A 25,827-nucleotide genomic window follows, 5' to 3' on the forward strand; every position below is an offset into this window, starting at 1 on the left:
ACAATCCCGGTTCTGGGTCACTGTCTGCGTGGAATTAGCACATTCTCCCCATGTTTGCATGGGTTTCGCCCCCACAACCCAAAGATGTGCAGGGTAGATGGATTGGCCACACTAAATTACCCTTTAATTGGAAAAGATGAATTGGGTACTCTAAATTTATTTTTTTTAAAAGCAAAAAAAATGTTTTTAAAAATACATACCAAAGTGATAGGGCGGCATTCTCTGACCCCCCCCCCCCCCGGGCCGGGCTGTAGAATCGCTGGGAGCCAGCGTCGCCCGCCGCCCCAGATGCCGGATTCTCCGGAAATCGCGCCGCGCCGTTCGGGGGCTGTTGGCAGCAGCCCATCCCCCGGCGATTGTCCAACCCGCAATGGACCAAGTGGCCTCCCGTTTCCGGCGGGTCCCGCAAGCGTAAAATACGCCAGGTCCATACCGACGGGACCTGGCTCTGTGGGTGGCCTCCAGAGTCTACGGTGGGGCGCGGAGGGGATCTGGCCCGGGAGGGGGCCCCCACGGTGGCCTGGCCCAAGATCGGGGGCCACCAATCCGTAGGCGGGCCTGTGCCGTGGGGGCACTCTTTCCCTCCGCGCCAGCCGGTGTCACGGTCCGCGATGGCCGACGCGGAGATGAACCCCCCCCGCGCATGCACTGGCATGATGCCAGCACAACGCTTGCACTCGCGCGCATGTGCCAACCCCGTCGGCGCCGGCCTAGCCCCTGAAGATGCGGAGGATTCTGCACCTTCCGGGCGGCCCGACGGCGGAGTGGGTCACGCCACTCCTCAGCGCCGGTACGTCCCGCCCGCGCCGGGTAGGGGAGAATTCCGCCCATAGTCTTTGCGATGGTGCAGATGAATGCAGAGATTAGAAGTTGGTGTCTTACCGGGCCGGTGCTCTGGGTTGGGCTGGTGTTATGGCTGGAGGTGAGGTACCCCAGATGGACCGGCATCGTGTAATGGTGATCTTGCAACACAAAAGACAAGGAGTCATGGTGAGATCTTGGGAAGGAGTGGTCTGTGGTAGAGGAGCCACTCACTTCCTATAGGGACATCAATTTGCACTTGGAGCTCACTTGGTTGTTGCTTGTCAACCTCTGCATCTGTCTCCTGTACCTCCATGGCTAACTCCACAGGGATAAGAGTCCGGAGGTCCGGGATGCCCCTCTGGTCTTCTCCCACTCTCGCCTATTATGGGCTGCCTTTTCCTAGGGGACACATAAGGCACATGGTGAGACGCAGGGAGGCAAATTACACGAGGGTGTGTAGCTAGTGGCATGTGCCAAAGAGGATAATACAAGTATTGGGGTTTGGTGCAGGGTGGGATGTGAGGGAGATGCCCGTCTCTGGGGGAGTGGGGTTTGGATGTGAGGACTGAGGGACAGGAGTAATGTACAGAGGTACTGACTCACCCGAGCTGCCCTAAGGAGCCGTTCCGCTGGCCGGGGGAGCTTTGGCGGGGGACTGCTGGGGGGTGATCTGGGGTTGGCGAGTGGGGTACGGGGGCACTATATGGCAGGCCGGGTCTGGGCACGGCCGCGCCATGTTGTACGACCATGTTGTACCACTGCAGGTCATCGGCAGCATGCACATACGCAGCCACGTTCCTGGCAATTCTCCGGCTGTTTATGTCTGGAATGCCGGGAGATTTACATGGGGTGGCTGCTAGCCCCCCACCGGGCGGAGCTTCGGTGCGGGGTCGACGCTGACTTTTTCATCGTAAGACTAGACACTTCCTCCAGACGTAGCCTCAAAATCGGAGAATCCAGCCCTTCGCCTCCCAAACAGAGAACCCCGGCCAATATAGAGAGACTTAAACAGTGTTTGTCTGCACTGTCAGGTGAACACAGTGATAATACTTTGAAGATGAAGAGGGGAACTCTCCTCAGTATCCTGGAGCATGTTTTTCTCTCAAACAGCATCAGAAAAATAGATTATCTGATCATAACCATTCCTCTATATGGGAGCCAGCGGTGTGCAAACTGGTTACCATGTTTTCCACGTGACAACTGTTCAAAGATCTTGAATCAAGGTGAAGCAGTTTGGGACATTGAGGCCTTAAAAGAAGACGTACAAATTCAAGTCTTTTTTTACACAGAAGATTTAGATTTATTGCCACATGTACCGAGGTATCGTGAAAAGTATTGGTATGCATCCAGTCCAGTCAGATTGTACCATACAAAACATAAGACATACAATAAATACACAATGTAAACATAGACATAGACATCAGGTGAAGCATACTGGGTGGGATTCTCCGTTGCCCGATGCCGATATCGTAATCGGCGATTGGGCGGGGAATCCTTTCCATCGCCCAAATCGGGGCGGCGCTGGTTTGATGCCGGTTTTCAAGTCTCTACATTCTCCGAAATGGCATCATCGCGTCACGCGCTGCACACCGTTGAAATAGCGTTGATGTGTCATCAGAAGGCCCTCCCCGATGCTCCGCCCCCGATGGGCCAAGTTCCTGAACGTGGGGTTGAGGTGTGGTCTGAGCAGTCGGGAACCCAGCATGGCGGCTGCGGACCGTGTCCAGTGTCGCCGCACTCAGCCAGGGGCTGTGCCGCTGGCCGGGGGGGCTTTCGCGAGGGCTGGGTGGGATGGTGGGAGATAGCCAGGCAGTGGCCTGTGGGCCCATATTTGGCAGGTCAGGTCCGGCCATGGCTGACGCCATGTTGTTCAGAGTGACCGCTGCAGTCACAGACCTGGCCATTCTCCATCCGTTTTTGCCGCGGGAGCTGAGAGTTTCAGCCGGCGCCGCTGTTAGCCCCTGACCGGTCCTGGAATCGGTGAGGGTTCGGCGCCGATTTTGCCGTCGTAAAACGCCTGCGAATTCTCCGTTTCAGCCGGCATTTAACAACTGAAAATGAAAATCCAGCCCATGGAGTATAGTGCTTCTCAGTCGAGAAGAAGATGAGTGGAGAGATCAGTTCAGTCCAAAAGAGGGTTGTTCAGACGTCTGGTAGCAGTGAGGAAGAAGCTGTTTTTGAATCTATTAGTGCGTGTTCTCAAGACTTTTGCATTTTCTGCCTGATGGAAGAGGTTGGATGAGAGAATACCCCGGATGGGAGGTGTCTTTGATTATGCTGCCCGAAGCAGCAGGAGATATAGACAGGGTCAATGGATGGGAGGTGGGTTTGTGTGATGGACTGGGCTGTGTTTCCGTCTCTCTGTAGCATAATGGATCTCACTGGTTCCTTATTGTCTGGATTTTAAATGACTCCTACCCCGTCTTCTTCACCCCCATTACATGGAATTCTAAATAAGCCATATCCGTTCCCCTCACTCCTGCACTCTGGAATTTCATGAACTAATTTCCTTGCCCTTCATTACCATTGTACAAAAAAACCTCGTTCATCATTCTAACCCATGACTGTTTACTGCCATCATGCAGATTGTTTTGGAGAACTGAAAGACAGAATTGTCTTTTCTGTGCTGTGTATTGCACTGCCAAACTGCATTTAGAGATCGAAGCACATTATTAAAATCATTTCAAGGTATAATGTAGGTATTTGATAGAGAAAGGGAAGAACCATAGCTGTAGCAAAGGCTCGTGGTGCCGGAAATGGAAGAAGCCATAGAAAGTCACCATAAATGCAAAAAGGAACTGGCAGCCTTCGACAGTGGCCTGTTCTTTATTTCACATTGATCTCCTTCATAAATCATTTGCAAAAAGGATGCTTGTAAATTATAACGGTGAGCTAACAGCACCAACTACATGTCTGGGTGACTGATGCAAGGGAAATGTGCAACATTTAGGGAAACCTGGATCAATGGCATAGAAGGCACCATTGATTAGCAGTTGAATTTTAATGCAGGTGAATATAGGTTGAGTATCCTTCATCTGAAATCCTCGGAGCTGATTGAGGTTTCCAATCGTTTTGGTTTTCCGATACAGCATTTGAACCTCGGACTACTTACATGAAGCCTAGGCTATCTAATAGTTAAAAATCAATAAAATGGCTAGAAAAGTAAGATGTACCACTAAATAATAAATACAGGGAACCTGTAACAAATTCCCACCCATGGTGCCATCTGCGATTCTGTTCGTAGGAGCGGGTTCGCAAGAAAAAATGAAAATGAAAATCGCTACGAGTAGGCTTCAATGAAGTTCCTGTGAAAAGGCCCTAGTCGCCACATTCTGGCGCCTGTTCGGGAAGGCTGTTACGGGTATCAAACTGTGCTGCTGGCCTGCCTTGGTCTGCTTTCAAAGCCAGTGATTTAGCCCAGTGTGCTAAACAGCCCCTGTTAAACAGTGGAGACAAACAACTGGACTTCCCAGGGTAACGGTTGAGTGCGATTAGCGAGGTTCGTGTTGGATTAAGTAAGAGACTCCCTATGCCAATCAAATACTGGTAACCAACTCCAGAGCATTTGGCTGTGAATTGAAACCAGTCATTTGAATCTTGTGGAGATGAGTGCTAAGGCCACAATTAGAATATCAATGCATAGTTGCTGATCTCTGGCATTGCCCAACGTAATATCTAATATGTTGTTTACAGTTCAAACATCAATGATCAATAGATCGATCTTCCATTTTGCCTGATTATCTCGCAAGCAGAAGTTTCCTTCCGGCAGACTGAATGAATGAAACAGGTTCAAGTGAATTGTACCTGGTAAGGGGCTGGTGTGCTGATCTGTCCATTCTTGTCCCGCTCTTGTGCGTTTAATTAGTTTCCAGACAGACATTTTGGAAGCATCTTGCAGAGTACAGCAAAGAGATTTCACTTGTGACATTTACCACAAATGCAAAAAGAAAGCTAAAGCAATTTTCATCAAAAATATTAAACTATTCATCTCATATAATGTAAGTGGAATGAATACAGTTTAATTTTAATTCCAGTAATAACCCTGCCCTGACCCAGGTACTCTGCTGGAAGTTAGTTAATTATTTCAATTCCACAATGTAGATCAAATAGATTCAGGGGCTTTGCGGGAATGAGGGTTGAAAGATTGTCAAACTGGGAACAAACAGCTGAATCAGAAGAGAAAAGAGTTCAAACTAGGATGTGCCTCCATTTGAAAGAAGGCATTTGAAGTGAAGCCAGGAGACCACAGAATACAGCAGAGGTTAGACCTGGAGCGCCACCCTCAGGATAGGATTCTAATGGCAGCATCGTGTGACAGGTAACAGTACTCACTTCCCCATGGAGTTGGAGTGAGTTTTCCAGATCCCCTGGTGAAGCTGAAGGAGGTTGTGAGAAAAACACTTGGCGTGACCAGAACCTGGTCTCATTGCGCAGACTGGTTATGAGGCACGGCATGGGGCAGGGGAGGTGTAAAAAAAAGATTTCAGCTTCATACAGGAATAAAAACGGAAATTGCTGGAAAAATGCAATGAGGTCTGGACTCATGGATGAAGTGTCACTATGGACTCGAAACGTTAACTCAGTTTCTCTCACCCCAGATTATGCCAGACTGGCTGAGTTCTTCCAGCGCTTTCGGCTTTAATTTCAGATTTCCAACATAGAATCATAGAATTTACAGTGCAGAGGGAGGCCATTCAGCCCATCGAGTCTGCACCAGCCCTTACAAAGAGCACCCTACTGAAGCCCACGAATCTACCCTATCCCAGTAACCCCCACTTAACATTTTTTGGACACTAAGGGCAATTTAGCATGACCAATTCACCTAACCCACACATCTTTGGACTGTGGGAGGAAACTGCAGCACCCGGAGGAAACCCACGCAGACACGGGGAGAACGTGCAGACTCCGCACAGACAGTGACCCAGCTGGGAATCGAACCTGGGACCCTGTGCTAACCACTATGCTACCGTGCTGCCCTAGATCCGCAGTATGTTGCTTTTATTTCAGTTTAATAAAGTACCAGTATAAACCCGGAAGGAGCAAGAGCTCTACTTACAAAACAGGACAAAACGGTCACATAAGAGGTGCGAAAGAAGGCCTCTGAGTTGTTAATACTGCTGCCGCATAGCATCTGCGACCCAGGTTCGATTCCAGCCTTGGAGTTTACACATTCTCCCCATGTCTGCATGGGTTTCTTCTGGGTGCTCCGGTTTCCTCCCACAACATAATCAAAGACCCCCCCCCCAATCTGGGTTATTCTCTCCTCCAACCTCTTCCATCAGGCAGGAGATACAAAAGTCTGAGAACACGCACTAACAGGTTCAAAGACAGCTTCTTCCCTGCTGTTACCAGACTCCAGAATGACCCTCTTATGGACTGAACTGATCTCTTCACACATCTTCTCTATGTACCTATGTATTTACATTATGTATCTATGTATATCCTATCATTTTCACGTATGGAACGATCTGTCTGGACTGTACGCAGAACAATACTTTTCACTGTACCTCTGAACGTGACAATAAATCAAACCCAATCCAAAGATGTGTAGGTAGGTGGATTGGCCATGCTAACTTGCCCCTTATTTTCCAAAGGTTAGGTGGGGTTCCAGGGGAGTGGGCCTAGGTTGGGGATGCTCTTTTGGAGGATCAGTGCAGACTTGATGGGTCGAATGGCCTCCTTCTGCATTGCAGGGATTCTATGAAATAACATGAAACTGAAGGAAAGATCTACAGAAGTACAAAGTGTAATCTAGATCAAGAGGTCTGGGAGAGGTGAAAAGAACAGCAAAGAGAGACAGAAAGATAGGAAGAGCTGCATAAAGGGAATATGAATAGAAACGTGCGAGTAATATCGAGATGATCACAACAGGCTATTACAATTAGGTTAGAAGAAAAAGGGTTGACGAGGGTAATAAGGGCTTTTAAAAAACGATTTGGGTTATAATGCAAATGAAAATAAGGAAATGGCAGACTTGTTCAATGCATATTTTGTATCAGTCTTCAACATAGATGAAGAGGATAATATACTTGACATCTCAGGAAGGTAATAATGAATCAAGGATTGGAAATTCAATAAAGCAAGAAAACTGTGTTCAAAAGCATAATGGCACTAAAAGCTGCCAAATACCAGGGGCGGCACAGTGTCGCAGTAGTTAGCACTGCTGCCTCACGGTGCCGAGGACCCCGGTTCAATATCAGTCCCAGTCACTGTCTGTGTGAAGTTTGCACATTCTCCCCGTGTCTGGGCAGGACTCACCACAACAACCCAAAAAGATGTGCAGGGTCAGGTAGATTGGCCATGCTAAATTGCCCCTTAATTGGAAAAAAAAAGAATTGGATACTCTAAATTTATTTTTAAAAAGCTGCCAAATACCCAGGACTTGATTAATTCCATCCCTGTGTTATAAAGGAGGAAATTGTGGATGATTTAGCCATAATCATCCAAGGTTTTCTGAATTCAACAACAGCAACAAAAACAACTTAAATTTAGGTAGTGCCTTTCATGTAGTCCAACATTCTAAGCCACTGCACAGGAACACTTTCAAACCAAATTTGACACCAAGCTACAGATGGAGATGGTAGGACAGATGACCAAAAGCTTGGTCAAACGGTTAGGTATTGAGAAGTGTCTCAAAGAACAATACAGCCCAGGAACAGGTCCTTTGGCCCTCCAAGCCTGTACCGGTCATACCACCCTTAGCCGAAACCCTCAGTACTCCCTAGTGCCGTGTCCCTCTATACCCATCCTATCCATGTGTTTGTTGAGATGCCTTTTGAATGTTTCCACAACCTTCCCTGGCAACACATTCCAGGCACTCACCGCCCTCTGTAAAACAGGAGGAACGAAGGGTTAGGAAGTGAAGAGATTTAGGGAGGGAATTCCAGAGCTTGGGGCCTTGGCACCTGAAGGCATGGCCACCAGTGGTGATGCCATTAAAATTAGGGATACTCCAGAGGCCAGGGCTGGAGGAATGCAGATATCTCAGAATGTTACAGGGCTAGGGAAGGTTACGGAGATAGAGCATTGTGAGTTTTCAGAGGGATTTCAAAGCAAGAATAAGACATTTAAAATTGTTACAAACATTGCTTTTTTAGATTAGGAAATTGTAAATATAATACTATTTTAGGAAGTTGAGATGAAGAAACTAGAGGAAACTGACATGTTAATTGGTAACATTCATTGTAGGGAGGTTAATGGAATCATTGAGTGGCTCAGTGCTTGGAGAAATTTGAGCTGATCTTTTAAAATGTATTGTTTAGGGGCGGCACGGTATTTTGCACTGCTGTCTATGGTGCTGAGGACACGGGTACGAATCCCGGCCCTGGGTCACTGTCCGTGTGGAGTTTGCACATTCTCCCCATGTCTGCGTGGGTTTTACCCCCACAACCCAAAGATCTGCAGGATAGGTGCGTTGGCCACGCTAAATTGCCCCATAATTGGGAAAAAATAATTGGGTACTCTAAATTTAAATTTGAAAAATAAATAAAATGTATTGTTTCACAGGTTATGGGCAACTCTGGTTGGGCCAGCATTCATTACCTGCCCCTAATTGCCCTTGAGAGGGTGGTGATGAGCTGCCTGCTTGAACCACTGCAGTCCATTTGGTTGTAAGTACACCCACAATGCTGTTAGGAAGGGAATGCCAGGAGATTGACCCAGCGACAATGAAGGAACGGTGATATAGTTCCAAGTCAGGATGGTATGTGGCTTGTAGGGGAAGTTGCAAGGGGTAGTGTTCCCATGCATCTGCTGCCCTTGCCCTTCTAGGTAGTAAAGGTCGCAAGTTTGGAAGGTGCTGTCGAAGTAGACTTGGTGAGTTTCTGCAGTGCATCTTGTACATGGTACACACTGCTGCTACTGTGCACTGGTGGTGGAGGAAGTGAAGATCTAAGGTGATGGATTGGGTGCCAATCAAGCTTTTTCATGGATGGTGTCGAGCTTCTTGAGCGTTGTTGGAGCTGCACTCATCCAGGCAAGTGGAGAAAATATTCCACCACACTCCTGACTTGTGCCTTTTCGATGGTGGACAGACTTTGGTGAGCCAGGAGGTGAGTTACTCGCTGCAGAATTCCCAGGGTCTGGCCTGCTCTTGTAGCCACAGTATTTATATGGCTGGTCTAGTTCCGTTTCTGGTCTGTTGGACCCCCCCAGGATGTTGATAGTGGGGATTCAACAATGGTAATGCCAATGATTGTTTTGGGGAGATGACAAAGTAAGTAGAAACTTTTTCTCCTACTGGGAGAGTCGAGGTCAAGGACACAGAACCTTCAAATCAGAGCCAACCATTCAGGGAGGAAATTCTGGAGATATTTCAGGTCAGGCATTATCTGTGGAGATAGAAACAGAATTAACATTTCAGACCAATTGCTTTTCATCAGTTGAGAAGTTAAACACTTCTTCATGAAAGGGATGATACAGATCTGAAAATCTATTCCACAAACATCAAAAATGAAAATCGTTTATTGTCACAAGTAGGCTTCAATGAAGTTACTGTGAAAAGCCCCTAGTCGCCACATTCCGGCGCCTGTTTGGGGAGGCTGGTACGGGAATTGAACCGTGCTGCTGGCCTGCTTTAAAAGCCAGCGATTTAGCCCAGTGTGCTAAACCAGCCCCTGCTACTAAACCAGCCCCTGCGTGCTAAACCAGCCCCTGCAAATAAAAATCCCTTATTGTCACAAGTAGGCTTCGATTAAGTTACTGTGAAAAGCCCCTAGTCGCCACATTCCGGCGCCTGTTTGGGGAGGCTGGTACGGGAATTGAACCGTGCTGCTGGCCTGCTTTAAAAGCCAGCGATTTAGCCCAGTGTGCTAAACCAGCCCCTGCTACTAAACCAGCCCCTGCTACTAAACCAGCCCCTGCGTGCTAAACCAGCCCCTGCAAATAAAAATCCCTTATTGTCACAAGTAAGCTTCAATGAAGTTACTGTGAAAAGCCCCTAGTCGCCACATTCCGGCGCCTGTTCGGGGAGGCTGGTTCAGGAATTGAGCCGTGCTGCTGGCCTGCTTTGGTCTGCTTTCAAAGCCAGCGATTTAGCCCAGTGTGCTAAACCAGCTACTGCAGATTGCAGCTCTATTAATAATTCTAGATCAATGCAGGTAGATGCAGTTAATATACAGATCAGCCATGATTTCATTGAATAGTGGAACAAACGTGATGGGCTGAATGACCTTATACCACTCCTATGTTTCTAGAAGTCTGTGGAATAGGTCAGTTTGCCAGCTGTGGGTGGGCATATCTGCCGTACAAAGTTGGTGATAATGCAAGGCATTTCAGCAGAAAATTCTATTAAGGTCAAAAAAGTGCATAATTCAACACCATGTTCTCACTGAAGCTCAGTGTTACTTTTCTATATTACAACAGTGACTGTACTTAAACTGTACTTCATTGGCTGTAAACCACTTTGGGACTTCTTGAGGTCATGTAGGGCACTAGAAAAATTTGTGTTCTTTGTGCTCTCTCTGTGTATCTCCCTGCATTTTCAGTGTCCGTTTCCCAACTTGCAATGCACTGCATTCATACAGTACTTTGTGTGCCGTGGTGCACCATGTAGCTGCTTCACCATGTAGCTGCTTCACCATGTAGCTGCTTCACCATGTAGCTGCTTCACCATTAGCTTCTCATGAGTAATCCATTCACTCCCATGTGTAGAATTTTAGCAGTCCAGTTCTTTTCCACTTCACTCCCATGTGGCAAATAGCTTTGTATTTGTGGCACAAAGTTCCGATGGGATAACTACTTCGATTCGGGCTGATTACTTTGAATCTCTTATCCAGGCATTTATTGTGAACCCACCTGCCACCATTTCCCACTTGTACTATCGTACAGTGGTTACAGGACCCAAGGAGGCCATTCAGCCCGTCGTGCCTATGTGGGGCCTCTGGAGGAGCAGTTCACCTAGCGCCAATCCTTGCCTTATCCCTTTAGTCCCGCAAATGTTTCCCTTTCAGATAATGGGCCAACTACCTTTTGAAAGCCTCATTTGATCCTGCCACCACCCCATTCTCAGACAGTGCTTTCCAGATCCTAACCACTCGCTGCTTGAAAAAGAATTTTCCTCATGTCAACGGTACTTCTTTTGCCAATTAACATCAAATCTGCGCTCACTGGTTCGCGATCTGTCCAGACCACTCATGCGTGAATATGTCAAACAAATCTCCCCTCAAACTTCTGTTCTTTACTGGACTTTCCCATCCTTGGAAACATTCTCGTAAATCTTTTCTGTCCTCTCTCTTTTCTGTACCCGTCTCATCCTTCCTAAAGTGCGACTCCCGGAGCTAGACGCAATACTCCAGTGGAGGCCAGACCAGTGTCCTACATGAGTTTAACATAAGTCCCATGCTTTTCTATTGCTAAAGCCCAGGATGCTGTATGCTTTATTAACTGCTCTCTCAGCATGTCCTTCAATCATTTATCCATATATTGACTTGGATCCCTCTGCTCCTGCACCCCCTAGAATTGTACCTTTTATTTTATATTGTCTCTCTACATTCTTCCTTCCAAAACCAATCACTTCACACTTCTCTGCATTAAATTTCATCTGCCATTTGCCTGCCCATTCCACCATCCTGACGATGTTGTTTTGGGGTTCTAAATTATCCTCCTCACAGTTGACTACAGTTCCAAGGTTTGTATCGTCCAGAATTTTGAACCTGTGTCCTGTACATCAAGGCTTGGACCATTATTATACATCAGGAGGAGCAGGAATCCTAACACCAACCCCTGGGGAACCCCACTATAGACTATCTACTAATATCCACTACAAGCCCACTGACTCCCACAGATATTTGGACTACAGCTCTTTGCACCCTACACCTTGTAACAACTCCATCCCTTTCTCTCAACTCCGTCATCTCCGTCGTATTTGTTCCGATGACGCCACTTTCCGAAATGGTGCTTCGAAAATGTGTTCCTTCTTCCTCAACCATGATTTCCCACTTATAGTTGTTGACGGGCCCTCAACAGTGTGCGAGCCATCTCCCACGCCACTATCCTAGCCCCCTCCCCTCCCTCCCAGAACAAGGATAGAGTCCCCCTCATTCTCACATTTCACCCCACCAGCCTCTGTATGCAAAGCATAATCCTCTGCCATTTTTGCCAACTCCAGCGTGATGCCACCACCAAACACATCTTCCCTTCACTCCCTCTGTCAGCAATCCGCAGAGACCGTTCCCTCTGAGATAATCTAGTCCACTCCTCCACCAGACCCAGTACCTCTCCCATCACCCACGGTACCTTCCCATGCAATCGCAGAAGGTGTAACACCTGCCCCTTTATATCTTCCATGCTTAACATCCCAGGCCCAAAACACTCATTCCAGGTTAAGCAGCGTTTCACTTGCACCTCTTTCAATCTGGTCTATTGCATTCGCTGCTCCCAATGTGGTCTCCTCTATATCGGAGAGACCAAACGCAGACTGGGTGATCGCTTTGCTGAGCACCTTTGGTCTGTGGGTATTCAGGACCCTGACCTTCCCGTTGCTTGCCATTTTAACAAAAGGCCCTGCTCCCATGCCCACATGTCTGTCCTTGGCCTGCTGCAATGTTCCAGTGAAGCTCAACGCAAACTGGAGGAGCAACATCTCATCTTCCAGTTAGGCACGCTGTAGCCTTCCGGTCCCAACATCGAATTCAACAACTTCAGATGATTAGCTCTACACCATTTCGACCTATTTGTTTTCATCCCATTTCATTTTAACTTTTTTACCATTTCAATCTCTCTTGCCTTTCTTTATATATATTCAACCCCCCTCACCTTATCCACCTTTCGATACCCTTTCTCCCCTTTGCTTTCCCCCTTCCCCCTCCCCCCACATCCAAATCTGTCACAGTTTACCCTCTGATGTTAGTTTCTCAGCAGTTTGGCCTTTCACACCTTTTGTTCTCTCTAGGGACTGCCATTAACACTCTTACCCCTTGGTATCTGTGGCCATTAGCACCCCTTTTCCCTGGGTTTCTGTGGCCATGACTCATCTTTCATTCTCACTCCACAGTATAAATATTCCCCACTTTCTCTACCTTTGGCTTTGACAAAGAGTCATCGGACTCGAAACGTTAGCTAATTTCTTTCCCTACAGATGCTGCCAGACCTGCAGCGATTTTCCTGCATTTTCTTTTTGGTTTCAGATTCCAGCATCCGCAGTCATTTTGCTTTTCGCCTCAATATCTTCCCCCTCCCCCCCCGAACTGCCTCAAAATCTCCCCCCGACCTGCTTCAAAATCCCCCCCGACCTGCTTCAAAATCCCCCCCCTCTGACCTGCTTCAAATCCCCCCCGACCTGCTTCAAAATCCCCCCGACCTGCTTCAAAATCCCCCCGACCTGCTTCAAAATCCCCCCGACCTGCTTCAAAATCCCCCCCGACCTGCTTCAAAATCCCCCCGACCTGCTTCAAAATCCCCCCGACCTGCTTCAAAATCCCCCCCAACCTGCTTCAAAATCCACCCCGACCTGCTCAAAATCTCCCCCGACCTGCTTCAAAATCCCCCCGACCTGCTTCAAAATCCCCCCGACCTGTTTCAAAATCCCCCCGACCTGTTTCAAAATCCCCCCGACCTGCTTCAAAATCCCCCCCGACCTGCTTCAAAATCCCCCCGACCTGCTTCAAAATTCCCCCCACCTGCTTCAAAATCCTCCCCTCCTGCTCACACTCCTCTCGTTCTGCCTCACACTCCTCCCATTCTGCCTCACACCACCCATTCCCCCTCACTTTCCTCCCGTTCTGCTTTACCATCTTCTCGTTCTGCTTCACCCTCCTCCCGTTCAGCTTCACCCTCCTCCCGTTCTGCTTCACCCTCCTCCCGTTCTGCTTCACCCTCCTTCCATTTTACCTCAAAACCCTGTTATGGGCCAGTCTTTAGAGAACCCCAAAGTGAGTTCACCTGACTCACAACTTTTAATAGATTGTGGCATGGGGAGCGCACGGGCCACTCTACAGGTGTAATACAGCAGAAAAGGAAAAGTATTGTTTAAAGCAAAACAATGTTTATTCTATGAACTCAAGTTAACCTTTTTAAAACATACAGTGAACATCTTAGCAACCATCAATTCAAATGTAACCCCCAAAAATACAACACTAAGTAATCCTTAAGTTGTCCGTTTAACATCCATAAGACTTGAGAAACCTTTAAACAGAAACACATCAGGTTAAAGTTACTACTGAGAGTAGTTATTCGTTTAGTTTGAAATCACCAAAGGATCGATTTACAGTCTTTAGATTACAGAGAGAGAGACTAATATACCTTCTGGCTGTGACTGCAGCTATCCAGCTCTGAAAACGAAACTAAAACACACCCTCCAGCAGCCTGAAACGAAAGTCAAAAGCTGACAGACAGCCCAGCTCCACCCACACTCTGATATCACTGATAAACACCCATTCCTTAAAGGTACATTTCTTAAACAACATTTCTTAAAGGTACTCGCACATGACAACCCTCCAGTTCTGCCTCAAATTCCTCCCATTCTGCTTCACCCTCCTCTGCCTGTTCTGTCTCGCACTCCTCCCTGTCTCCTCACAGTGATGCTGACCTGCTTCACTCCCCTCCCGGTCTCTTCACAGTGATCCTGACCTGCTTCACTTTCCTCCCGGTCTGCTTCACAGTGATGCTGACCTGCTTCACTCTCCTCCCAGCCTCCTCAAAGTGATGCTGACCTGCTTCACTCTCCTTCCTGTCTCTTCACAGTGATGCTGACCTGCTTCACTCTTCTTCCTGTCTCTTCACAGTGATCCTGACCTGCTTCACTTTCCTCCCGGTCTGCTTCACAGTGATGCTGACCTGCTTCACTCTCCTTCCTGTCTCTTCACAGTGATGCTGGCCTGCTTCACTCTCCTTCCTGTCTCTTCACAGTGATGCTGACCTGCTTCACTCTCCTTCCTGTCTCTTCACAGTGATGCTGACCTGCTTCACTCTTCTTCCTGTCTCTTCACAGTGATCCTGACCTGCTTCACTTTCCTCCCGGTCTGCTTCACAGTGATGCTGACCTGCTTCACTCTTCTTCCTGTCTCTTCACAGTGATCCTGACCTGCTTCACTCTCCTTCCTGTCTCTTCACAGTGATGCTGACCTGCTTCACTCTTCTTCCTGTCTCTTCACAGTGATCCTGACCTGCTTCACTCTCCTTCCTGTCTCTTCACAGTGATGCTGACCTGCTTCACACTCCTCCTGGTCTCTTCACAGTGATACTGATCTGCATAATCAAAGACCCTTCCCATCCGGCTTACTCATTCTTGCAACTTCTTCCATCGGGCAGGAGATACAAAGGTCTGAGAACACACATGAACAGATTCAAAAACAGCTTCTTCCCCGCTTTTAACAGACTCCCAAACGACCCCCTTATGGACTGACCTGATTAATACTACACTCCTGTATGCTTCACCCGATGCTGGTTTCTATGTATTTACATTGTGTACCTTGTGTTGCCCTATTATGTATTTTCTTTTCTTTTTTCTTTTCATGTACTTAATGATCTGTTGAGCTGCTCGCAGAAAACACTTTTCACTGTACCTCGGTACACATGGCAATAAACAAATCCATCCATCCCGGTCTGCTTGGGCTGGTTTAGAACAGGGCTAAATCGCTGGCTTTTAAAGCAGACCAAGGCAGGCCAGCAGCTCGGTTCCATTCCCATACCAGCCTCCCCGAACAGGCGCCAGAATGTGGCGACTTGGGACTTTTCACAGTAACTTCATTTGAAGCCTACTTGTGACAATAAGCGATTGTCATTTCATTTTTTTCATTTTACAGTGATCCTGAGCTTCTTTACTCTCCTCCCGGTTTGCTTCACAGTGATCCTGATCTGCTTCACTCCCCTCCCAGTCTCTTCACAGTGATCCTGATCTGCTTCACTCTCCTCCCGGTCTGCTTCACAGTGATCCTGACCTGCTTCACACTCCTCCCGGACTGCTTCACAGTGATCCTGAGCTGCTTCACTCTCCTCCCGGTCTGCTTCATACTGATCCGCTTCACTCTCCTCCCGGTCTCTTTCTCCTGATGCTGCTATGCTTCACACTCCTCCCGGTCTACTTCACAGTGATCCTGAACTGCTTCACTATCCTCCCAGTCTCTTCACAGTGATCCTGAGCTGCTTCACACTCCTCTCAGTCTCTTCACAGTGATGCTGCCCTGCTTCACACTCTTCCCGGTCTGCTTCACAGCGATGCTAACCTGCTTCACTCTCCTCCCGGTCTGCTTCACAATGATCCTGACCTGCTTCACACTCCTCCTGGTCTCTTCACAGTGATGCTGAGTTGCTTCACTCTCCTCTCAGCCTCTTCACTGTGATTCTGACCTGCTTCACACTCCTCCTGGTTATTATGTGTACTAATTGCTGATCAATGTACTGTCAGCTCCAATACAGACAGCAGCACGTGTTATTTTAATGTGTGTTTCTTTGAGCAAAGTATTTCCTGCATTTGTTTGGATCGATTCTGTATGTGAATGGTCCCGAGCTATCCAAAGATTAAACATCAGTCTGTCCATCTCCTAATTCAGAGAAATGTTGATGAAACATAACACGTAAGGACAAAGTAACTCAGTGTTCATTGTATGTAAATATTTTTCACAGAAATCTTTACAGTTAGCTCAGAATGTTCCTGTAGCTAAAGTCCCAGAAACAGAGAGTATATTTCCAAGCCACTTGCTGCACATGATGTGAGAGCATTTGAAAGATAAAGAATTCTCTGGTAAACATCCGCTGATGACTACTTTGTTGTTGGGTTGCAATTACTGAGATTTTCGAGATTCATGAGATGTCCCAACATTTTGGCAGAATGACGAGCTCTTAATTGGAGATCCACAATCCTAGGACATTTCCATTTGGTCATGAGAGCCAGGCTGGCACCAAGTCCGGATCGGAATGTCATTGGCCTGCGATAGTAGAGCTTTTGTTCTGCTTGGAGCTGCTTTGTGTTCATTAAGACTGCGGAAAGCAATCCTTGTTTATCACAGAGAGACTTCTGAGAGAAGCAACTTTGCCTCATTGATACAGACCGAAGTGATATCATTTAGTTCAAGGGGCACACAGAACAAGTCTTTCCGCAGAGAGGCAGTTGCTATTTCGGAGCTCGAGAAGTAGCTGGAGTCACTGCAGGGCACATGGGAGGCTGAGAATTTCCTTGTGTTTGTGTTCCAGCCAGTGGTTACCCACAGCTGCAGAGTTCAGGAGGTTAGAAAGTGGGTGACAGCCCCCCCAGATTAGGAAAAGGGAACCTCTTCGGAGAGTGTGGCACTCTCAAACTAATTTTCAGTGCTGGCAATATCCTCATAATTCTCCTTTTGTACCCTCTCCAGTACAATTACATCCTTTCAGTAATGAGGTTATCAAAATTGTGCACAGCACTTCAGCTGTGGCCTAACTAAGGTTCTATACAGTTCCAGCATAACCTCCTGCTCTTATATTCTATGTGAGAATGAGACAGAGAAGCACATCTGCATATAAATTGGTAGAAAGCTGAAATAACTTTAGAGCAGTAATAATGGAGGATTTCACTTATTTGAATATCGACTTCAAAAAACTTTGTATAAGAATCGGAATGCAAGGTCATCAAGGAGAAAGTGACCAGGTGCAAATTTGATACACACTCATGATGGGGAAAGGAACAACATCGAAGCTAGAGTTCCCTGAATGATTTAAGATTTAAAGGTTAAAATGAAAGAAATAAGGAGGCTTCTGGTAATTGTCAAGTTCACAGTTCAGTGGAAAACCAAGCTGAATATTTGAAGTACAAGGCAAAAGGGAATAAGAAGGGCAATGAGACAGAATGTGATTACTGAGTAACCTCACTGGGTGCGCAAATGTCTTTTATAGATATATGAATGGTAAAAAAAGGTCATCAAAGGAAAGGTGGGGCCAATTAGAGGCTAAAAATGGGATCCTATAGAGGCAGAGTCCATGGCTGAAGTACCAAGTGTGTACTTAATAAAGAAGAGAACACCGGCAGCGCAATGTAAAGATTCTATTCATAAAACTGTTTTATGTAAGAACAATTGCATACTTCAAATGGAATTCACCTTCTGTAGATATGTGCATATTTGGTTGTAAACAAAACCAGATTAACATCGTCTCTCTTTTTCACTGTCTTTCAAGATATTTAAAGGAGAATTTTCCAATGTAAACACAAACCTTTCTTCAGCAATGAACCTCCCAGGAAGAAATGACAACAACTTGCATTTACATAGCGCCCTCGGATCCTGTAAAACTTCTCAAGGTGTTTAACAGCAATCAGTCTTGGCCAACTGAGAATGTTATTATCTTTATTAAGAGGCAGGAAATTGCCAATGAAAACGGAGATGGAACCAACCAGAGAGCATTGCAGCTTTTGAAAAACAGAATCAGATAAAAGCAATGGTCTCTAATTGACCCCAGAATGTGCTTAATATCAATTAGCCACTAATTCATCACACTTATCTATTCAGCATCATTCGAAGCTGTGACCTGAAAGAGCCAGACCAATTATATACAACAACAGAGAAATATATTGAGCGCCACGTAGTATGATGGTCCAGTCCTTAATAAAAGTATATTCCAATTTCCTGTGACCTATGGCATGAATAGACTCTGTGATACCATCTGTAATAACAGCCCTTCACCAGACTGAAAAGTAGTGTGACGTGTTCCCTTCTTATTTTAAACAGGGCAATAGATTGCAGTGAAAATAAAACCAGAAGTTTAGGTCAGGACAGCTTTCAATTTCTCTGTGCTATCATTTTAGTGCTGGCAAATTATAGTGTGTCATAACCATTTGTCTCGTTTGTGCCAGGGGTACTCCAGATTCTCTGGCTCTTGGGATTGTTCAATAATAGCCCACCTTTCCTTTTTGTAGATGACAGCCTGGATGGAGATCGCAATTACATCACATCTGATGTCCGCTTCCCATACTACCCGAGTGTCATCTTCGCCATCATTGGCAGCTCGGTTGTCTTCATCCTGTTGGTGGCACTGCTTGCCATGATGCTGCACCACCACCGCAAACGGAACAACCTGATTGGGCATGTGACTCCACCCCTGCATCGCCTGCAGCACCCGCTGCTCCTGTCACGGCTTGTCATCCTGGACCGCACCCCCCACCACTGTAGCGTCACGTACAACACCAGCAATGGCATTCAGTTCACATCCAACTCCATGTACCACCAGCCACTGGCAATGGAGGAAGTGCCACCCTCATATTCTGAAGCTGTGCTAGAACACAGGTATGAAGCTACTTATCTCAACAAAACCACTTACAATTAACACTTTGTTATTTGATTCTTAAAGAAAGCTGCTACTGACTGCAGGGCGTGCTACAGCCAGGATCTCCAGTGGTTTCTGAAATATTAGCCACATAATATTGTTAAGTAAATTGCTTTGTGTAAAAGCAGTCCGCTTGATTGACATCCCATCCATCACCTAAAATATTCTCTCCCTCCACCATCGATGCACAGCAGTTGCAGTGCGTGTGTATCTCCAGGACTCACAATAGCAACTCACCCAGGCTTTTTCAACAAAATCTCCCAAACCCATGATCTCCACCTGCTGGTAGACCGTGGCAGTGGATGCATGAGAGCACCACCATCCCTGCTTGAGTATAAATTATCATAGAACATAGGACAGTACAGCACATCAGGCCCTTCGGCCCTCAATGACCACTCTTTCATGATTCCTGTGTCAAAACGCTGGAACTCCCACCCACCTCACAGCACCCACACCACGCAAAGACATAGGAGCAGAAGGAGGCGGCTCGGCCATTGAATCTGCTCTGCCATTCAATCATGGCTGATATTTTTTTTCATCTCCATTCTCCTGCCTTCTCTCCATAACCCCTGACCCCTGTATTAATCAAGAACCTATCTATCTCTGTCTCAAAGACACTCAGTGATTTGGCCTCCACAGCCTTCTGCGACAAATAGTTCCACAGATTCAGCACCCTCTGGCTAAAGAAATCCCTCCTCATCTATTTTGAAGGATCGTCCTTTTAGTCTGCGATTGTGTCCTTTGGTTCTAGTATTTACTACAAGTGGAAACATCCTCTCCACGTCCACTCTATCAGGGCCTCACAGACTCCTGTAGGTTTTAATAAGATCCCCCTTCATCCTTCTAAACTCCAACGTGTATAGACCCAGAGTCCTCAACCGTTCCTCATACGACAAGCTCTCCATTCCAGGGACCATTCTTGTGAACCTCCTCTGGACATTTTCCACTAGAGCCTTATACAGCCTCAGAAGTACATCCCTGCTGTTGTATTCTAGCCCTCTTGACATGAATGCTAGCATTGCATTTACCCTCCTAACTGCTGACTGAACCTGCACGTTAACATTAAGAGAATCTTGAAGAAGGACACTCAAATCCCTTCTTGCTTCTGATTTCCTAAGCATTTCCCCATTTCGGAAATAATCTATGCCTCCATTCCTCCTTCCAAAGTGCATAACCTCACACTTTTCCACATTGTACTCCATTTGCCACTTCTTTGCCCACTCTCCTAGCATGTCAAAGTCCTTCTGCAGCCCCCCTGCTTCCTGAAAAATACCTGTCCCTCTACATATCTTTGTATCATCTGCAAACATAGCAACAGTGCCTTCAGTACCTTCTTCCAGATCATTAATGTATATTGTGAAAAGTTATGGTCCCAGCACAGACCCCTGAAACACACCACTAGTCACTGGCTGCCATCCTGAAAAAGACCCCTTTATCCCCACTCTCTGCCTTCTGCCAGTAAGCCAATCCTCGAACCCATGCCAGGATCTTACCCTGAATACCATGGGCTCTTAACTTATTTAACAGTCTCCTAAGCTGCACCTTGTCAAAGGCCTTCTGGAAATCTAAATAAATCTTTTGTCTAACTTCCTTGTTACCTCCTCAGAGAACTCTTACAGATTTGTCAGACATGACCCCCCCTTGACGAAGCCGTGCTGACTCAGTCCTATTTTATCATGCACTTCCAAGTACTCCCCAAACTCATCTTTAATAATGGACTCTAAAATCTTACCAATGGCCGAAGTCAAGCTAACCGGCCTATAATTTCCCGTCGTCTGCCTCTCTCCATTCTTAAACACTGGTGTTACATGAGCCACTCTCCTCTGGGACCCTCCCTGCCTCCAATGATTCCTGAAAGATTATCACCAATGCCTCCACAATCTCCTCAGCTATCTCTTTTAGAACCCTGGGGTGTAGTCCATCCGGTCCAGGTGATCTATCCACCTTCAGACCTTTCAGTTTCCCCAGAACCTTCAGCTTAGTGATGGTCACTACACTCACCTGTGCCCCATGATTCTCCTGGAGCTCTGGCATCCCACTGGTGTCTTCCACCGTGAAGACTGATGCAAAGTAACTACACAGTTCCTCTGCCATTTCTTTGTTTCCTATTATTACTTCTCCAGCCACATTTTCCAGTGGTCCAATGCCTACTCTTGCCTCTCTCTTACCTTTTATATATTGAAAAGAACTCTTCCTGTTTTCTTTTATATTACTAGCTAACTTACACTCATGTTTCATGTTTTCCCCCCTTATTGGATTTTTAGTTGTCCTCTGCTCATTTTTAAAGGCTTCTGAATCCTCTAGCTTCCCACTAATCCTCGCCATTTTGTATGCTTTGTCTTTTGCTTTTATGCTGTCCTTAACTTCCCTCGTCAGCCTTGGTGCCTCCCAAAATCTCCTGCCATTGCTGTTCCACTGTCTTCCCTCATGTTTTTGTTGTTACCCTTATTTAATTGTAATACCATTACATCGGATTCCAGCTTCTGTCTCTCAAACTGCAGGGTAAATTATATCATATTGTGATCACTGCTCCTTAAGGGTTCCTTCACCTTAAGTTCCCTAATCATTTCTGCCTCATTACACATCACCAAATCCAGAATTACCTGTTCCCTAGTCGGCTCTGTCGCAAGCTCCTCCAAAACAACATCTCTTAGACATTCCACAAATTCCTTTTCTTGGGATCCACTACCAACCTGATTTTCTCATCCACCTGCATATTGAAGTCCACCATGATTATTGTAATATTGCCTTTTTTACATGCCTTTTCCATCTCCTGATTTATTTTCTGCCCCACATCCTGACTACTGCTAGGGGGCCTGTACATAACTCCCATCCGGGTCTTTTTATCTTTGCGATTCATCAACTCTACCCACATAGATTCTATGCCTTCTGATCCTATATCGCTCCTTACTATCGATTTAACTTCATTCCTTACTAACAATGCAACCCCACCCCCCTTTGGCCCATCTGCCTGTCCTTTCGATAGGACACATATCCTTGGATATTTAGATCCCAGCCCTGATCCCGTTGCAGCCACGTCTCTGTGATGCCCACAACATCGTACCGGCCAATTTCAATGTGTGCAACTAGCTCATTTACCTTGTTCCGTATACTGCATGCAAAGAGGACAGTGGTCAAGAAGGCAGCTGGCCACCACCTTCTTAAGGATTCGTGGGGATGAGAAATAAACGCTCCTCCCGTGAATGAATAAATATAAATACGGGGTCATTGAGGTGTCCTTTGTTGAATTATGTTTTGAGATTAAATAAAAGGGGATCATCAAGTGGGTAATTTATGGGCTGATCCTAAAATCTTCTCATTGAATTGTGTTTAGGGGGTGGCTGCCTGAGACTGCAATGGCATCAAATGAAGCAGGAATTTATTGGCAAATTGTCCAGCAGAATTTGGTCGTGAATCTTTGGTGCTACATGTGTTCATGAAAGATCATTCAAATTTCCCCCGACTTCATATCTGGGAAGTCCCACCTGAGAGACCTGTCAGTCAATCAAAAAAGCAAAGAACAATTCGGCACAGCAACAGGCCCTTCGGCCCTCCAAGCCTGCACCAGTCATGATACCATCCTTGGTCAAAACCCTCAGCACTTCCTAGTGCCGTATCCCTCTAAACCCATCCTATTCATGCATGTATTTGTCGAGATGCCTTTTGAACACCATTAATGTATCTGCTTCCACAAACTCCCCTGGCAGCTTCTTCTAGGCACTCACCACCATCTATGTAAATAAACCTGCCTCTCATATCTCCTTTAAACTTTGTCCCACGGACCTTAAACCTACGCCCCCTCATGACTGACCCCTCCACCCTGGGAAAGAGTGCCTGCTCATCCACTCTTTCCATGCCCCTCATAATCTTGTAAACCTCTATAAGGTCACCCTTCAACCTCCGTCGTTCTAATGGAAACAGTCAGAGTCTATTCAACCTCTCCGCATAGCTAACACCCTCCAGACCAGGCAGCATCCTGGTAAACCTCCTCTGCACCCTCTCCAAAGCCTCCACATCCTTGTGGTGACTAGAATTGTGCACAATATTCCAAGTGTGGCCGTACAAAAGTTCCATACAACTGTAGCATGACTTGCCAGTTTTAAACTCAATGCCCCGTCCAATGAAACGTCTTACAACACCAGGTTAAAGTCCAACAGGTTTGTTTCAAATCACTGGTTTTCAGAGCTTGAGACAATTCACACCTCTTTAAACTGGGATTACTCCTCTCTCTGGATCTGTAAAGACTTAATTACCTGCAAATACTCGCATTCAAAGTATCGTCTTGCAATTTTGACTTTGTCTATATGTATGTATCTGGAACCTACCTCTTCATTCACCTGAGGAAGGAGCAGTGCTCTGAAAGCTAGTGATTTGAAACAAACCTGTTGGACTTTAACCAGGTGTTGTAAGATTTCGTACTGTGCTCACCCCAGTCCAATGCCGGCATCTCCACATCCCGTCCAATGAAGGCAAGCATTCCATATGCTTTATTGACCCACTTGTCCACTTGTGTTGCCACTTTCAAAGATCTGTGGACCTTTAAGCCCAGATCTCTCTGACTTTCTATATTCCTAAGAGTTTTGTCATTTATTTATATGTCCCCCCTTATGTTAGACCTACAAAATGCATTACCACACATTTGTCCAGATTAAAGTCCATTTGCTACTTCTCTGTCCAAGTCTCCAACCTATCTATGTCCCGCTGCATCCTCTGACAATCCTCAACACTACCTGCCGCTTGACCTACCTTGGTGTCATCCACGAACGTACTAATCAGATCAGACAGAAGGGCCATGATTGAGCGGCGGCCGCTGCTGGTACTACAGGCAATAAAAAGTGAGAGGAACCCCCTGTAAAAGAGGTACCCCCCCACCCACCTACTTTCTTGTCCACCAAAAATCGTGCAGTGAATGCTTCCAGTCTACCCACCTTGCCTCTGCCTTCCCCTGCTGTATGTAAAATGGTGGCAGAGCAGATTGAGGCCCATTAAGAGGCCTTTAATTGGCCACTTAAAGGCCTCGGTGAGCCTAAGGGCAGGTGCGCTTTCCCTGCCCACCATAACATGGGAGACAGGTTGGGATTGGGCGAAAAGGGGGTAGGTGGGAACATCCCACCCCCGCTTTATTTTAGGAATACCTTCACCTTCAATTACGGGAGGGATGAGGAAGGCATAAAATCCAGCACAATGTTTCAGGTTGAGATCTTTCATCCAAAAAGGCAAAAGTTGGCGATGTTTCAGATATTATGCAAGTGCAGAGGCAAGGAAAGGAGGGAGGGTGAAAGGGCCAACGGTAGGACACTAATAGGATGGAGGGCAGGAGAGATTAAATGACAAGAGGGATGATGGTTCAAGGCAAAAAGGGGATAGTAATGGGGGCAACTAAAATGCCAAAAGACGTTTCGGGCAGTTTAAACAGGAAAAGCCAAATTATCACCAACTATCGAAAAGAAAGTGGGAGCAGTGGGAATGATTGAAATTGAACTCAGTGTTGAGTACAGAAAGCTGTAAAGTGTCTAACTGAGAGACAACATGCTGTTCCTTGTGCTTCATGATAGGAGACTGAGGGAAAAGAGGTCAGAGTGAGAGCAGTGTGGATAGTACATACAAAATGGGCTTTGATATTGCTTGATCTGCACAACTGTTCCCATGAAGGAAATGTATCTCTATATCTGTCAGTTATTCTGAATATGAAGTAGGGGGGAGGGGAGTGTAAATTTCCTTGGAGATTATCCCACTCAGCCATAATTTAAGGCAACAAGCGCACAAACCTGGATTATGCGGATGTTCTATATTTTTATTATTTTATGGAATGTGGGTGTCACCGACTAGGCCAGCATTTATTGCCCATCCCTGGTTGCCCTTGAGAGGGAGGTGGTGAGCTGCATACTTGAACCGCTGCAGTCCATGTGGTGTAGGTACGCCCACTGTGCTGTTAGGAAGGGAGTTCCAGGAGCAGCACGGTGGTGCAGTGGGTTAGCCCTGCAGCCTCGCGGCGCCAAGGTCCCAGGTTCGATCCCGGCCCTGGGTCACTGTCCGTGTGGAGTTTTCACATTCTCCCGTTTCACCCCCACAACCCAAAGATGCGCAGGGTAGGTGGATTGGCCATGTTAAATTGCCCTTTAATTGGAAAAAATTAATTGGGTACTCTAAACTTATTGAAAAAAAGGAAGGGAGTTCCAGGATTTTCACCCAGTGACAGTAAGGAACGGCGATATATTTCCAAGTCAGGGTGGTGAATATCTTGGAGGAGAACCTACAGGTCATGGTGTTTCAATGTACCTGCTACCCTTGTTCTTCGAGATGGTAGCGGTCATGGGTTTGGAAGATGTTTTCGCAGGAGCCTTGGTGAGTTCCGGCAGTGCATCTTGTAGATGGTACACACAGCTGCCACTGTTAGTTGGTGGTGGAGGGTTTAAATGTTTGTGGATGGGGTGCCAATCAAGTGGCCTGATTTTTCCTAGATGGTGTAAAGTTTCTTGAGTGTTGTTGGAGCTACACTCATCCAAGCAAGTGGAGAGTTTTCCATTATACTCCTGATTTGTACCTTGTAGATGGTGAACAGGCTTTGGGGAGTCAGGAGATGAGTTACTCACTGTAGGACTCCTAACCTCTGACCAGCTCTGGTAGCCACAGTATTTATATGGCTGGTTCTGTTCAGTTTCTGGTCAATGGTAACCGCCAAGATGTTGATCATGCGTATGGCAGCAGAGCGGGAGAAACTTGGAGGAAATTCAGTCTCCAGTCACCCTGCTTCACCACCTGAAGCTTTTCTTTTAGCAGATGTGGCACAAAGATCAG

At 46.6% G+C, this 25,827-nt stretch overlaps 1 protein-coding gene across 2 annotated transcripts in view; it reads left to right on the top strand.

Annotated features, from left to right (window-relative positions):
• ldlrad3 (low density lipoprotein receptor class A domain containing 3) overlaps positions 1-25,827 on the top strand; it is a 238,317-nt gene that overhangs the window by 211,551 nt on the left and 939 nt on the right. For both annotated transcript variants that reach the window (XM_038807399.1, XM_038807398.1), the window contains exon 5: positions 18,623-18,989. In XM_038807399.1, the coding sequence (XP_038663327.1) occupies positions 18,623-18,989 (367 nt within the window). The remainder of the gene's footprint in view (positions 1-18,622; positions 18,990-25,827) is intronic.

This window comes from Scyliorhinus canicula, chromosome 9 (genome assembly GCF_902713615.1).
Source record: "Scyliorhinus canicula chromosome 9, sScyCan1.1, whole genome shotgun sequence".
Lineage (NCBI taxonomy): Eukaryota > Metazoa > Chordata > Chondrichthyes > Carcharhiniformes > Scyliorhinidae > Scyliorhinus > Scyliorhinus canicula.